Source organism: Pempheris klunzingeri, chromosome 1 (genome assembly GCF_042242105.1).
Source record: "Pempheris klunzingeri isolate RE-2024b chromosome 1, fPemKlu1.hap1, whole genome shotgun sequence".
Classification (NCBI taxonomy): Eukaryota; Metazoa; Chordata; class Actinopteri; order Acropomatiformes; family Pempheridae; genus Pempheris; species Pempheris klunzingeri.
In genome coordinates this window covers 28,992,234-29,008,973 of record NC_092012.1, presented here as the reverse complement: position 1 = coordinate 29,008,973, position 16,740 = coordinate 28,992,234, and the positions used below count along the sequence as shown (strand labels likewise).

Sequence of the window (16,740 nt, the reverse complement as noted above, 5' to 3'; positions counted from 1 at the left end):
ATGCAGGAATATAATACAATAAGAGAGAAGATACACTTTCTAAGCTGGTATTGAACCTGGTTGTGGGTAGAAGCTGACTCTGCAGTCAGCAGATGGCAGAGAGAGGCTGGCCATCCCGCTGGGCTGCCTGCCAGCCTTTAAACAAGCCCATTTACCAGAATGGCTTGATCAACCTGGTCCTGGGCTAAACTTGGAGATGTTGTGATGAGCAAACCTCCCGCACCATCCCAGTCCTTAAATGTCCCTGCAGAGTGTCTACGATAAATCACTGTAACCTGGACTGGACTGGGCTTTCGAAAGTCTTAACCATTATCAAACTTTTTGGAATTAAGGTATGGACTGTCCACTATCATTGTTTAAATTGACTTTTCTTTTTTTGGTTCCTAATTCTCCAACATTTCCGACCAGTCAGTGGTTTAATTCTTGTCAGGGCTTTGTCCGAGTTAAAGGAGGGAGAAAGAAAAATGTTCGGAGGGAGAAGGCAGCCAGGAGCATGACTAAGGCCTACAGCGGCAGAGCTTTAGAGAGGTTTAGAGTGCCAGTGCCAGCAGCTTTGGCCAAGCAGACAGGAAAGAGGAGAGAAGGCTTCTGGGTACAAGAGAGACAAGAGAGGAGGAGGAGAAAGCAGACAGTCAAACTGGGAGAGAACAAAGATCTAAGTGAAAAGAGGGATGTGGAAAAAGGGAAGAGTTGTTTCAATACAACTGGAAAAGGTTAAATTAGGTATTGACTTTCATAGACGGGCAATACATTCACTAAAAGAGTGTAAAATGTTCTGAAGTCCCTCCTGAGCGTCTCCTCTAGAGGGAATGCCGACTGTAGTAATGGAAAAAAACAGTGCATAGCAACAAACACGACAAAGGCACCATTCACGCTTATCATCCCATTTGTGTCGTATCAGATACGATTTAATACACATTCTTTCACAATTATTCGCATTTACTGCATCTCAATTAGCCCGACAAGAAATCTCAGCACCCTCACAATGACCCGCCAAAAATGCACAAACTGCTAACTGCTAAATGGAACAGATGGATCACATTTTTCTCAAAAGTTGATGTGCTTTTATGTTGCAAATGGAATGGAGAGTATGTGATAGTCTGAAGATCTGTCGTTAGGACTGTCATCAGAAAGAATAGTGAAATAACTGAGTGTTATAATAATTCCACATACTGCTTGCTGATTAAGCACATTTAGTTTTACCCTTTTAACCTCTTTTTCAATTGTGGATAGCAGTCTGATCTAACCAACACACATACAGTAGCATGAAGTGTAGATGGGGTAACAAAAACCGTACAGTTTTATATAACCTTAGGGAAAACTGCGGCTTTGTGAATGGAGAGGAGAAAAGAGCAGAAATGCCAGCATTCTCCTTCAACAGTCCTGGCACAGTTGGTAAGCATACAATTAGAAAAGAAAAAGAGGAGGTGGTGTAAAAAAGGAAAGCAGGAGCATGAGCTGGCAGTGGGCTGGACTCATAGGAGGAGCCTTGCTTGCTCCGCAGCCCTCTCTCTCTGGCTGCGCTGACTGGGCCAAGCTGGCCCAGTGGGGTTAACCTCAGCCTGGGATTAGGGAACTGGCCTAGAAGGAGACTTTTCTAACAGGACGGGCCTCAAGCGAGAACATTATTCCTTATTCTTACCCTAAACCTCACTTACTTTTTTCTGTGAAGTTTGTTAGTATGAAAATCAGATTCACCAAAGTCTCTTAATTTGGAAATCATTCACTTTAGCCTGATGAATATTATCATGCATGAGTAAATGCACATTTCAATGATCATTTCCCTTATAATTGCGATTTAAGACCACCTATTTCACTCCCTTTGTTGGCAAGTTTCATTCACAAAACTGTTAATCAAGAGTAAAAAGGAAGATTTTCACACACAACGCCTCGAGTCCTGCTGTTAGAAATTAGCAGAAAAAAAGATAACTTTATGTTTAATAGTGTCAGTAGGGGGTTAATTAGGGAATCAGACACAAGTAGAAAATATTAATAGAACAGCTGCCAATGATGTGTCATCAAAGCAGAGACACACAGAAATGAAGAATGAATGGCCTGAATTAAATTTAGACACTAAAAAAAAAAAAGAACATCTCTAAAGGCAAACAGAGTCGGTCAGAGTGGATATGACAGTCAGAGATACTAAGCCAGAGAATATTATAGCCTACAATTAGCCACTGCTGGGTAAGTATTGTTTAAATAAAACTGTAGACCTATGGTGAACAGAATATTCATTTTGATTCATATTTTCTTTCAGTTAACTTCAGTGAACTTTGTAAAGCACTGTGAGACAACTCTGTTGTGATATTGGGCTATACAAAATAAATTGAATTGAATTGAATTGAAGTGAAGTTCATTTTGGTATCATATTTGGAATGCAAGTTCATTCAGATTGAGGCATTATGTTTACAGGCCAAGTGAGTGTTCCTGAAGCAAAACGCACGGATCTGTGCCACTTGTGAATTTCATTGGGGCCTACGAGAAATTGGAATTTGTCACAATTCAACTTGAATCGCTGATATGTGCCAGTTGAGAATGAAACTGTTCATTCAAGTGGTTCGTGTATGAGACACAACGTTACGCTTGTCATGCTTTCAAAGCATTTTCCCATGATCAGCTCTGCCACATCAAACAGACAGTGGCCGGCCACTGAGAGCCAAGGCTTTGAATATCAAATCATCCAATAATCCACCTATAACAGGATTTATTTTACATATTGACTGATTATATAATTGAATAGGGCGTTTTTACAGGAGACTGGCCAGCTCATGTTGTCTCTGTTTTCCCGTGGCTCTTGTTAGACTCATTGTAGCAGCTTGACAAAAGCCTTGGCTTTGGGTCTGGAACATCTTCAAAACAACCACTTTTTTCACTGACACACAGTCATTCAACACTTTGCAAATCTGAAACTCGCCACATAGTACGAGCACAATGAAACTGACACGATCAAAGTGGCGCCACAGTGATCTGATAACCCACTTTACACCAGGCTTTAAACCAGGCCAGGCACCACTCAATGCAATCGCCTCTGGTTGTCTGCACGGCAGCTCTCCACGACACATTCAAAATCATTTTACGATAACCTAATTTGCTCTTCTGAAGTTTTTATAAAATGTAGGAGTGTGACTGAATATACCTCTGGATTTATATTACAAGATATTAGGGTCTGTACTAGTTCTTTTTTTTGTGGTGTATTTTATTATCACGCTGCAGCCTCTTTTTGTTCCCTCTGTCTGCTGAACTCCTACACGGCAGAGAGGCTGTGCTGGAGACACTCTGAAGTGAAACATAACGTTTTACTCAAGGTGGCGGCAACTACTTTTGTTCATGTTAGTGTACAAAAACTCTGCAAGTAAAAAGCCAATACTTTCAATCAATACAATCAATAGACCCTTTCAGCGAGTATAAACATGCAGAAAAGCAATATTTCAGTTTGCACTGCCCGCAGTCTTTCATCCACCGCTGCAGTGTGAGCAGAGCGGGCTAGCTCGGTTAACAATGAATTATTACCAACAAGCTAAAACAAAAGCTGTCTGTAAACTGTTAAGCTTAGTTTGCCAGTCTGTTAGAGTAAATGCTGTCCATCATTACCAACACAGCGCCACACAAAGGAGCACCGTCTCTACGGGTCTATTTACTCTTTCTACAAATGAAGGCAGGAGTAACTCCTGTTAAAGTTGCTGATGATATGGCGGTTGATGGTTTGATCACTGAAGATGAAACATGCACACAAGTATTGTGGATGAGTTTGTTGATTCGTGTGAGGCCAGTTGTCTTCAGCTAAAACACCAAGAAAACAAAAGAAACTACTTCTGATTTCAGAGTAAGCACAAAGACACACCAACAAGTAGCGATCAGTGGTGACTATACTGGATATACTAAATGGTAGTCATTGATATAAAATTGCCATAGGACCTAAACACAGGTGTCATACACAGGAGAGGATTACAGCCATTACAGCCACTGTGGTAAATAGGAGTTGTTACTATCAGGGCACATGCAGAGGGTACTGCAGAGACTCCTTGTGATATCATCATTGGGATTGTTGGTAATGTTGTTGCTGTCTAACACTATGGAGTGCTGTGCTGTCTGATGTCTGTATTTAATGGTAATGTCTGTTGTTGTTGTATATGCCTAATGCCACTACCCAACTACAGTATATAACAAAAGCAGATCACATCAGCCTGGTGAAGCCTGTTCCACAGGTGTTAGCAGTCTATTTAGAGGCAACACACAAAAGCTTATGATTGTGACATTTGTGTGATTTATAATACAGAAAAGCACCCTGCAGTAAATCTGTCTGCTCAGTCAGGATGAGTCTGTAAAACAAAGTGTTCTGCCTCATTATCTAAATTAAAGATGTGTGAGGGGGGAGTGAAGGGTAATAGATACCTACTGCAGAGCAATTATAACTCTGAAAGAAGCAAAATCAAATCAAGAATGTTTCTGTTTGCTCTCTGACAACTATAAAGACCTTAAAAATTATGACAGTATTTTTGGATGATGTACAATAATCTGAAACTTTTAAAAGTCCCTGTATGACTGATGGAAGGTGGATTCAACATACAACAGAGTTAAGTGACCTTGGACAGAATTAGGAAAGCGTGATACTGAAGTTATACTAACGTAGTAAAAGATCATTTCAACGGTCTTCACTGCACCAAGTATTAGATTGTACCAGTGCAGGTCAAGTGTTCTAATACATTATGTTTGGTGTAGATGCTGGCATGTAAAGACACTGATTTATTAGCAGCTGTTGTTATTCAGTCTATTCCACAGCAGTGCACTGATTACACCTGTGTGTATGTGTGTAAAGTAATTGAGGGAGCAACTCTAACATCACTAAGATGTCACTCTAAGACATTGTGAGACTTAAGCAGAACACTTGTTAGGTCATTGGCTACCAGTGCAAATAGATCCTTCACATTTTCCCTGAATGTTGACTGTCTCACTGCCGCCTCAAGTCAAAACTCATTTCTGTTTTATATGGCTCAATAGTTAGATATGTCAGAAAGGTCCAAGCAGCTCTCCTACCGGGAGACTAATTGCTCCTTAAACACATACATGAACATTAAATCTTACCAACATCAACAATGCCAAAAAACGTAGCACACACGGTGGAGGCACAGGTTATACTGACACTGCTGTATGAGTAGGGTTGGATGTGACAAGTCAGCTGACAGCCAAACAGGGGAAAGAGCCACTGATGGTGTAGCATGAAAGAAGCAGCTGATGCCAATCAGGTGATGGTTAAAGGGAGCAGGCTTCCTTTTTCTAATATAACTAAGATTTAGCAATGCACAGAATGGCAAAACTGCTTAGTAACTAATATACTTACAGAAATAGCCATTATTGGTTAAAATAAAAGTGTGCACCTGTAATAAACAAATCAAACCTCCACATAGTAAATCACTATGATATGTTTGGCATAACTGATCAATCTCAATAACAGAAATATCAGCATTATTGCCTGATACTGATAAGCCCACTGAAATATTGTGTAACCCTGCATTCAAGAACATTCTATTCTTTAGTGAAGTCGAGCAATCAAGCAACCCTTAAACTACATGGTAGCATTGTTAATCATCTTACAAGCATCACCTTGAAGTAATAAAAGGAAATGACACATCACACAGAGAAAGGGTACTTCTTATTTGAGTCTCATCAGGTGCAGAGGTATACTGGGCAGAAACTAAGAGGCTAAGTAGACGGCATAAAGATGCTTACACTGAATTCAAGGAGCAAACTAAATTCTGCTGGTATGACATCAGCCATGCTGACGTGAGGCAACACTGAGCCGCTAAGAAGGCAGCAGGGCTCAGATGACCGACATTCACTTAGAGCAGGTTAGAGCAGGCACATCACACTTTAATGATGCTGCAGAAAATGATCTGAGGTCAGTTTGAGGTCAAGGTTTTTGGGGAATTAGAAGAAAGTTCGTAAAAGGCCCTGATCAAATCTGAATATACTGGAACCTTTTTAAAGATCTCAGGGTGTGCTTTCTACTCAGCCAAAAACTTCTGGGATTGGCTTAGTAGCTTTGAATGCTGCAGATTAGTCAAAACTTGCTTTTTAATCAGCAGCCAACGTGGACTCCATTTTCAGCAGACCAACCCTGCATCATATACTTCACATTGTGTGTGTCATGCCTGATGGCTCGGAGAAGGACTTGTGATTCACCTGATGGAGCTTCATCCGGACTACAGTTAGCCATGAGCGCTGCATTCCAGCTACAGTGTGTGTTGAACTCTGTGTGCCTCATCATGCTGCGTATTGTGATCCTCTTACGCAAGCGCCTGCCAGCGCACCAGAATGCATGTCGGAAATAGAAGCTGTTTGGGCCGAGAACCAAAACACTCAATGAACCTTTCTTAATCAGGCAAGTTTCAACTCTACTGCAGGTACAGCACCATGCCTAGACAGCCAGTCTGAATGGGAGGTGGCACTGCTGATTTCCTTCAGCCCTCGCTTCGTGCCAACCACCAACCATTCAGTCTGAAAACAATTAGGGAACCCAAGTGCATGAAAGGAGTTACTGAAGGCATTCGTGCAAATGTAAACATGTTCTGAGATGGACAGAATTCACGGGGCCAGATGTGGCGATCCTGCAGTGAGTGTGTTACAAACATTCTGCCTCTATGCCCATTATCTACAATCTGTGTACAGGATGCACAGACACACAGCTCTTATATGTGCACGGACTCATTATGCTGATACTCTGGCTGATGTAGGAGAAATTTACCATTAACTTACCATTAAAGATTATATTACTGCTCATTATTTTTAATTAGCTGCCACCTGCTTTGCACATACCATTGCTGGTCTTTCCCCTAGCACACATCACTGACTATGAAACTAGAGGCCTATATTTTTTTCAAATGGATATATTCTTTTATACAAATCTTCTCTAAAAAGCATGATATATTTGTCAACTCTGAAATCTTCCACAATTTAAAGATGTGTAGGAATGGCAATACTGCAGAGTGAATGCACAATGCAAGTTTGTTAGGATGTAACCACCACTGGTTAAACAGGGTATAATACAAACACTGTTGTGAATTATTTCTATTTACAGAAAATACAAATTTACAAAATTCAATTCATTATATTTTATCTTTTGTACACATGCAGCAATACCCAGGTCTATGTACACAGTATATTTTGTGCTTGAATGGATGTGTAACACTGCTTCTGCCACTCTGCATAACAATCCCTCTAAGATTTAAGAGGAAGTAGCCCCGACAACACATTTATCAGATTAGATATGAAGTCATGTGCAGCTGGCTGTGAAACAGGCCAATTCCTAAGTACAAATTGAACTGAGATAGGACGGGAGAAATGGGAATGCAGTTAGTACTGAAGAACAGAGGCAGTAAGCTGAGAGTACAATGGTGCTGTTGTTGGCAGGACGAGTCCGCATGCAGCAGCGCACAGTGAGAGGGCCCAGCCGCAGGTTTGGCAGCCGTGCAGGTCACTCAGGAGAAATTAGGATTAGGAGGTGGACTCATAGCTCTCAGCAGCGCAGCCTTGTGATTCCATTAGCTGTGTTGGAGCTTGTTTGTGAGCTGGCGTGTGGGATGGGGTGGGGTGGGGATGGAATGGTCTGGTGCTTCTTAGGAAAGCAGGTTACTGCTCACCTCAGGGACGTTATCACCACACAGAATAAGCAGTTTGAGTTGAACATAACAGGTCCATTCGGAACCTGCCTCTCAACAGAAGGAGAGTAGGATCAATCCACCAGCTCAAGAGATTTAAGAGGCGTATGGGTCAGCTTCTCTGCAAGCCTCTGTGACCTATGGTTACCCATAACACCCTTCTCTGTGTAGGTCCGCAGAGATGTCCCTCTGTGTTTTTGCTTACCTATAATTCCAGTTTAATACATCTTTCTAAATTCATCTTAAGTTTGTTAAATGAGTGTTTGGCTTCTGTATGAAGAAGTGTTCATATTCGTTCAACAAAATAAAGCATGAAAAACATTATTCTGGTATCTGTACCAATTTTCAGGTAATGTATAGACCCCAAAATCAAATATTTTGGATGACAATAAGGCTGCAACTTATGATAACTTGTATTATTGATTCAACAATCACCATTTACCATCATTAATCATTATCAATCACTTAATCCACAAATTGTTCCAGCACCAGACGACACACTTCGCAATTCATATACAATGCAATGGAACCCAAGTACTCCAGAGCCGTAGTACAGCCCAACAGGAACAGAATCAACTGACGCAGTGACAGCAATAACATGGAACAGCATATGGCATTTGTTGCGCAATGGCATTTTTAAAATTGACACATGCCTCAGAGTTCTGCTGTGAATGGGCTCAGGTGTGGCCAGCAGGCTCTATAGCGCCTCCAAACACAGGACATGTTGGAATAAAGTTGTTTTGATAATGAAATTCAGTGGGATCACCGATCTCATCATTCTCAACATACTTTTTTTTTTTTTTTTTCGCCTTACAGTAAGTCAGCCATTTTGGAACTCATGCGTTAAGTTTCATTTTCCAAACACATTTGAGGCCTTCAGATTTGATTTGTGCACCCCTGTTTGAACCAGTAAATACTTTACCATACCATTTGATATTATAGTTCGGTTCGTCCACGTGCCATGTGGACTCTTTAACGCCCCTTAATTACTTTGCAAATGCATCAGATGTACGGGGTTGTGAATCTTTGGCAATCTCAGGCCCAGGTCGGGCCAATCACAATCGTTTATCTAATATGGGGCGAGTTTGATACAATGACTGACAGAAGGTCTGCACCCATTGATAACATCCCTTGGAAATTGAAAATGAACTGAATGGTTAATGAACTCGCATTTGAGAACTGGTCTGGCGAAGGTGAGCCAAAATATGACCGAACTATGACAGAAAATAGCACTTACTCAGAAAAAAGCCCACCCACAGTAATGAAGACTTCTGCAGGTTGCAGTGGTCGCTACTAGACCTATAAAATCTCTGTCTCATTAACTCATCCCAAAATGTCACCATCCTGCATACCAGTTCACTGCTGCCCCAGCCACACACAGCCTGTACTTCATGCTGCAGAGCTGTAATTCATGCTAATTCAGCACTCCGGCCTTCTATTTCTGTTTATTTCTGAATCATGTGTGTAAACATTTATTTGCTCTTTGGGCCTCACTCGAAAGGTCTACTTTTAGCACGATACGAAGGCACTGCTGAGGAGAGACAGGGGAGAAGCACACAGAGCGCTGGCCACAGGATGTCTGAAAATACACGAGGCTCACCACATACTGGGCCGTCTGAACACACTCCACAACAGGAAGAGACAGACACATATTGTATACAGATGCAGACAGAACGCTTCAGCCTCTCATTATTATCATTATGATAATTATATTATCCTTATTACTACCATGATGATGATGATTATTATTATTTATAGTAGTAGTAGTAGCAGTACTAGTATTTTACAGACCAGACCAGTGATATGTCCAGAATAATTCATCGTCTTCCACATTTTTAAAAACACTATTTAGTGATAACTTATTTAGTTATTACTAAATTAAGAGAATAATTAAGAGAATTTCTCCTGTATGATCTGATGTGCTATATCAGTAGAAAAAAAAAAAAAAGAACATACACCAGTACCAACATGTTTCGACCATTTTTTCTTTCATTTAACAAAAGTATGTGAAACTGCTCGGTGTTAAAACAATAAACCTTTACTGTAAGAAATACAGTCTAAAGTTAGAAAGTCTAAAGTTGAAATGTTTGTTTGATTTGATGTGTCCAAAAAAAAGGCCTCCATTGGGGAGAAAAGAAACATTGCACTGAGAATTTACGGTGGAGGAAAATGAGAACCAATGCCTTCTCACACTGTAGGACTGCGGTGAGGGGGAGAGAGAGTGACAGGACCGGGGGAGGATGGGTTGAGAAAACAGTCAGCGAGATAAGAGCATGTTGGGGCATCGAGTGTGGGCGGCTGGCTTCCTGTGTGACGGGCCACTGTCCTCGTCAGCATGTTAGTGTGCTCCCTAACACAGGCTCTCATTCTTTTCTGCCCTGTTACTCAATCTTTGGTCCCACAGCAATTACACAATCAATATGCATTGTGAATCTGATTATGGTGTGTTTTCAAACCAATGGAGGGAGCTCCACATAGATAATAATAAATTACAGAGCTGGGTAGAAAAGCTAATGGAGTGCATATATTGGCCCATTAAGGACTGAAACATGATCAGAAACATTAGCTTTGATTCTAGTGAAATTCCTACAATGAGCAGCATCAAACAATTCCACTATTTTGTTTTTCTAGTTTTTAATCTTGACATGCATTGTGGGCTTAGTGTTGTGACATATCAGCAGAGATGCAAGAATGTCAGATGGTGAACACAGCATGTGGTCTACAGTTGGAGTGAATTTCATAATAACTAAGATCAAACTGCAGCGACAACTGATGTAGCAATAACTAAATAAATACATAATGCATCACAGACTCAGGCTGCAGAGGATATACATCAGATCTGATGGCAGAAAAGTCAACAAAGGGCAATCAGACATTCCAGGGTTTTCAATTAAATGTGAAATACAGACTTGAGAGAGAGCACTTTGAAGGAGTTTTTGGTCTTATGAGGGGAGTCAGCAGACTGCAGACTGTACACTGAGCAGATGATTCAGCAGTTGTTACAATCAGTCAACAGTCAAGGACACTGGTCATTATTTATTGCATTAGTTGAGCACATCCTCTCAAACACTGCGACTGCAACTGTGTGTCTGTGTGCTCACCCTGTAATAGACCAGTAGTCTACCCAGGCTCGTCTGTCTCTGTCTAAATGCCTCTGCTATGTTTTGTGTTGGGATAGATCCTTTCACCCTGTAAGGTTTTTTAGTTATTTATTCTTAACTTTTTGTATTCAGAACGTCACAGAACATACAAATCACAGATCAAACAAGAAGTCTTATTTTTCCTTCATTTACCTTTTGTGAAAACATGTAAAACATGTTTCTATTTATGAAGAATGAGTTGCCTTGCCAACAATGTGACGAAGGCAATAACATGTTGCGTGACTTTAGAAGTAGCATATTAGGCTGTAGGGGAACTCCTAAGAAGGCCGGGAGAGGGACAGAGATAATAGCAGCTTTATGCGCTATATTAAGTGTGTTGAAAAAACTTCTAACCAGGATGTATTGAGCTACGGGCAGGACCAGAACATGTGAGAGTGGTCAGCTGGATATTGCCGTCACCTCTTCGTCACGAATTTAAGTCTGTTAAATTAGGGTGAATCCTGAATGGCTGGCATTGATATAAAGAACTCTGTACCCCATCTTACAAAGTAGGACACCACAACCTGCACACGAAGTCGTGTCCTTAGTTCTTAGGATTGTTTGTTAGGTGTTCACTGGTTCAGTGGTTGTCCTATCCAAGTTAACTCGATAGGTATAGGAACTTGGATAGGACAACCACTTTAACCAGGTCAACCCAAACCCCCACTGACAATGGAAGATCTATCAAAGTCAAGTTTTGACCTTTCAAGAGGAGGTGATTTTTGAAAATGAATAAATAAATACATAAAGCTTTCATTAAATCAGTCATATTAGTCAATATTAAATCTGTCAGTTGTTCATTTGAAAGGATAAAATGAATGAGGTATATTTTTGGCTGAAGAATTAACGGTAAGAAGTTCACTTTTGTGGAGGTTCATTTTGTATCCTCAGTAGGAGCCAAACGTATTTACCACCAGAGATGTAGCAGGATTCGACATGTATGAAAAGGAGGTCATCTGCATAAAGAGATAATTTATGAATTGCTCCTCAAACAACCAGATGGCAAAGTGTTCAACCGCTAAGACAAGAGGGGAGAGAGGGAAAACGAGGTATACTGAAGTCCACACGGACTGAGACAACTAGGGTAGCATACAGTATCCTAATCCAGGAAATAATTTCAAAGCTAAAGCCAAATTTCTGTAGTATGAAGAAAATGTACTTTCGCTTCATCCCGTCAAACAAGTCCTGGCCGTTTCCCTGCCTTCTGCGATGTTTATATACGGAGGTTATTTCTGCGAGACCTGTTTACTAAATGATATTTTGATGACCTTGGCGCATTTTGTTTTGGGCTTGCAGTGACTTCAGTTGTTTTGTTGGTTGCTGTAAGACAGTCCTGATAGTTAGTCAGTCCTGTGGCTGTTTAAAAAAAGTAAAGTTTGTCGGGTAAAGGGCTAAATTGACAAATAAATCAAGAGACTTCTTTCACTTGAATTTCCTCTGTATCTTCACAACTGGACGTCCACCCTGTAAGGCTTTTATCATGCTATGGTGACAAAACTAAAAGAGCCATTCAGTAGTTCTACATACTGAACTCGTTTCATGTTTGAGAGGAGACTGTTTCTTCCACAATAATTCTCCGTCATTACAGCAGGACATGGCTACCATGACAACAAATGCATTCAACACAGGGGGAAAGAGGAAGGCTTTACGGTACACTGTAACTGTGGCGGGTCTGCCATCCTCTACAAGTTTTGTTGCTGAAGCTGTCCCTCATGCTTAAAATAGTCAAAGAGCAGTAACAAGGGCATACATTTTTGTCCATATTTCTGCCTGAAATTTACCTGAACCACACTGTATTGAACTAGCTGGTGAAAATGTCTATTAATAGAACAGAGTTGTCAGTTTTGCACCTCTTTTCATGTGAAACAGTGAGATTCATAAAGTGCACGGTCAGATTTGCTCACTACTACATAACCTATATCTACTAAACCAACTCCATTTGAGAGTTTTACCTTGGAGCCTGCATTAAACATAGACAGGTGAACTGTGGATCTCTATTCCAATTTCTTCTTGTGGCTGACAGAACAGACACAAGCTCAGCACATGCTGAAGACAAATTTTAGCATTCAGCGATGTCCTGTCAACTCAGATAGTCACTTCATCAAACCTCCACATTCGTGTGTAATTTGCATTAGTCTTAGTGGGCTGATTCATGTGAACACCGGTCATGTGAGCAACAGATTTTCGGCACAGCCATGTCTAGACATGTCACAGAGCAGGCTGGTTGGAATAAACACTCAACATTCAAATCAGCTGCCTGCTGAATTACAGAACTGAACTACGGTTAAACCTAAACCGCACAGTGAAGAGGAAGCCCTTAGTGAGAGCAGGCACAGCTTCTTTTTTTACACTCACAGTATATTCACTTTAGTCTTTTGAATTGAACACATGCCAGTTTAGGCTATGTCCACCCTTGACTGATATTATATGCAGATCGATTTAGATTCAATATTTGTGTTCGTGTTTGCTGCATGTCTCTGCCATCATGCTGCATATGTCTCTGCCATCAGTATTGTGTGCTTTAGGTGATTTATGTGTGTGCAATCACACCACTTGAAAATAGCATACCATTCTAAACAAAACAAAACAAAACCTTTTTGTGTAAACATAACACAACAGTGTAGGCAGGACACAGTGTACCAATAAATGGAATGCAATTCTGTAAACTGAGTCAGGTCAAAGGTTAGCTCACAGGTCATGGTCAACACACAAAAACAAGGATCACTGTGACCTTATGATGGCCTACACCTTGTCATAACTGTGTTAAGACAGAGATGAAAAGAAACAGGCTTTGTTCTCTTATTCCACTCAAAAACATGGATGTTAGCAGCCAAATGTATGTAAGGTCCAATTCTGACTGCACATAACCTTGCTGAACACATATAATGCCATGATATCAGTCATCAAACCACAAGAATATCTAGAACATAATCAATCATGCAGCTCTCTTCCTGATGAACTTTTGTAGCCGTACTCTGAATCCTTCATGATTCACTACACAGAGTTAGTTATTATTTATTACCATCTGTACACCAGTACAGTATAATACAGTGCTACAGTAAATCCTCTTATTCTGAAGCTCAATATATTCCACAGAGAACTCCCTGAATGATGAGTAGTAACGCAGCACGTAGCAAGTAGCCACAGGGACACGACTTGGATCGAGTCGAGGGAACCGGAGTATGTCATTTACAGGGATATGAAGCGGCAGGTACAGTGTTCAATGGTTTGCATTAGCCTCCAGTGCAGAATAGGCCTTTTTCACAGCAGACATTTTGACTTGTCATGGTAGGAAAAGCACAGGGGTTACTACTAACAGTAATGACGGTTCTGTCCCAGTAAGTCGTGACAATAAAGCAGCACTGGCAATGCCATGCCCAGAAACTAAAGCACCTAAATGGAATCCAGCCCTCATTCATTTGATTATTTACACTGGTGCTTTTCCTACTGTGACAAGTCAAAATATCCCTCTTGAGAAAAGCCTATAAGGCTGGAAACAGAAAGTTGGCAATTAACACCTTCAGCATCTATACTACTTTACTTTGATGGAATTCACTCTCAAGGTGATATCTCAGTCCTTGTCTCAGTACTCAGTGACTATTGAGCTGCTATAATGCGTAAAGTTTATGGGTGAAAAATAAAGTTTATGGGTGGGGCTCAGGTTGTTGGTTAACACATACTTCTACAGGTTGGGCCGTAGATAGATAGATAGATAGATAGATAGATAGATAGATAGATAGATAGATAGATAGATAGATAGATAGATAGATAGATAGATAGATAGATAGATAGATAGATAGATAGATAGATAGATAGAAATACTTTATTGATCCCCGGGGGGAAATTCTGGATTGACTCACATAATGGGTCGGGTGAATGACCCTCACACCACAACGAGCAACAATCTACTTTTTTTGTTTTCATTCATTTAATGTAATCGATTACATTGTAATTTTAATCGAATTAAAAGGAACTAAAATACACTCTTTCCCAGTCATTTGTATTCCTCCTATGACATCAAGTGGCACACTGATCCTCTGTGGCAGCTACTGACACCTGAAATCTGAGCAGCAGCAGAGTGATAACTGACACCGATGTAAGTGTGAAGTCATTGCAATGGAACAGAAACTGTATAATCTAATGGTATGATTAAGTACTCCTATTGATACTCGGTATTGACCCAAAGTACACACCCAAATGCAAGTACTTCACTGTACAGTGCAGACCAGGGGTTTTTAAAGTCCGACGCTGTGGGCCTCTCTCAGACAAAACCGAGACAACTGAAGTCCCAGATTTATGGCCTTTCATTCAGAGTGGACATAGGAGATAATGATATGCAAGTGGCATGGAATCTAAGAATACTACCCCTCCCTTAAATGTGAAGTCTTAAATCTAGTTGGGTTATGTACCCTGAATTACGCGTGTTCTGGAGTCAATAAAACGTGAGATATGAAAACAAAATTAAACCATCTTACCTCATAGGACCAGACACACTGGACTCCGGCAAACCTCCTGACACACCGGCCCACCTCCACGTCCTCATGGGTGGTGTACATCTCCTGCAGACACTCTCGGATGTGGGGCACCATCCTCTTGAGGACCTCGCGGCTCATGATGACCCCTGGCCCTCCCATGCAGAAGTTCTCCCCAGGCTCCAGGGCCAGTTTCCCCAGTTCGTCCCGGGCACCCATGCCCGTTTGGCCCAGGAAGACGGCCTCACTGCTGTTCAGGCTGCGAAGGAAGCTCTCCAGCTTCTCGCTCTTGATGTAGACATCATCATCGGCCCTCATAAACCACTCATACTTGTCTAGGTAGTGGTCGTGCATATACTTAAGCATCATAAAGGACTTCTTCTGGGGTGGGTATGAGTCGTCCACATTCCTCAGAGCCACTATGGGAATGGGTAAGGAGGTGTCAGAGCCCTCGCTGGAGAAGAACTCCACGCGACCTGGAATTGTCTGTGCCCACGTCCTGTAAATACACACACACAAACAAAAGGATGGAGTCAGAAAAATGTTTGATGAAAAAGTAAGATTGTATGCGACAACCTGCAGTAACAGGAAAGAAAACCAGAGCCAGAACACAAACGGTCAGAAATCTGGACACCATATACGGCCTAGTTTGTATAGCAGTGTCAGGGGAAGTGTATATTTTTCACTAAGCAGTGTACATTCTTAACATCATCCCTCCATAGGTCCAGAATGAAACCTCTTATCCACAGCAGCCCGATACATTCAGCCACCGGACCTGCTGTGGACTCAGTGGCACTCACATCTCAGACATACAAAGCAAAATTGCTCTAGTTACACACACACACACAAGTCAGGAAAAAGAAATCTTAAAATATGCTTCAGGTCCCTGTCACACACATAACGTGCAAGTGAAGTGAGCTGTCATGCAGCTGCTGTAGACAGCTGTACTGATTAAAGGGCAAGACATGCAATAAAAGTGATGCAGACATAGATGCAAATGCTTTTTATGCTGCAGACACAGATGTGTTCTGCGTGTTTCTGTCTGACACATGTGAAATGGACAACAAAACAATGCAGCACACACCAAATTCAGAAGCTGTGTCTTGTCCCATGGGTCTGACTCAGAAAGCTGAACAGTCCACTAGGACAATCTTTGAGGCTTTAAGGACCCCTGATTTAACTTCTTTTTAAAGATACTTTTCTTATGGATGGAAGTCTATGAAGCATGTTTCTATCAGATATTATCGACTTTCTTCACTACATCTGCATTAGAGGAAAGAAGTGGTGCAAAACGTTGTCAGTTATCATGGTTTTTATCATCCGAAAAAGGATGAATATACATTTGGGAAACATTTACAGTCTGCGTTGAAAAACTGTGACGCTGTCCTGTAACCTGTTAATGGCACTGAGACTGATGTGTGATGGTTCCTCTACTAATGTACCAAAGAGCGCAGAGGGAATCCTCAACGTAGG

The 16,740-nt window shown here is 41.2% G+C and overlaps 1 protein-coding gene across 1 annotated transcript in view; it reads right to left on the bottom strand.

Annotated features, from left to right (window-relative positions):
- The window catches only part of chsy1 (chondroitin sulfate synthase 1), a 57,437-nt gene that overhangs the window by 37,208 nt on the left and 3,489 nt on the right, over nt 1–16,740 (bottom strand). The window contains exon 2 of the mRNA XM_070829356.1: nt 15,271–15,766. Coding sequence (XP_070685457.1) covers nt 15,271–15,766 — 496 coding nt within the window. The remainder of the gene's footprint in view (nt 1–15,270; nt 15,767–16,740) is intronic.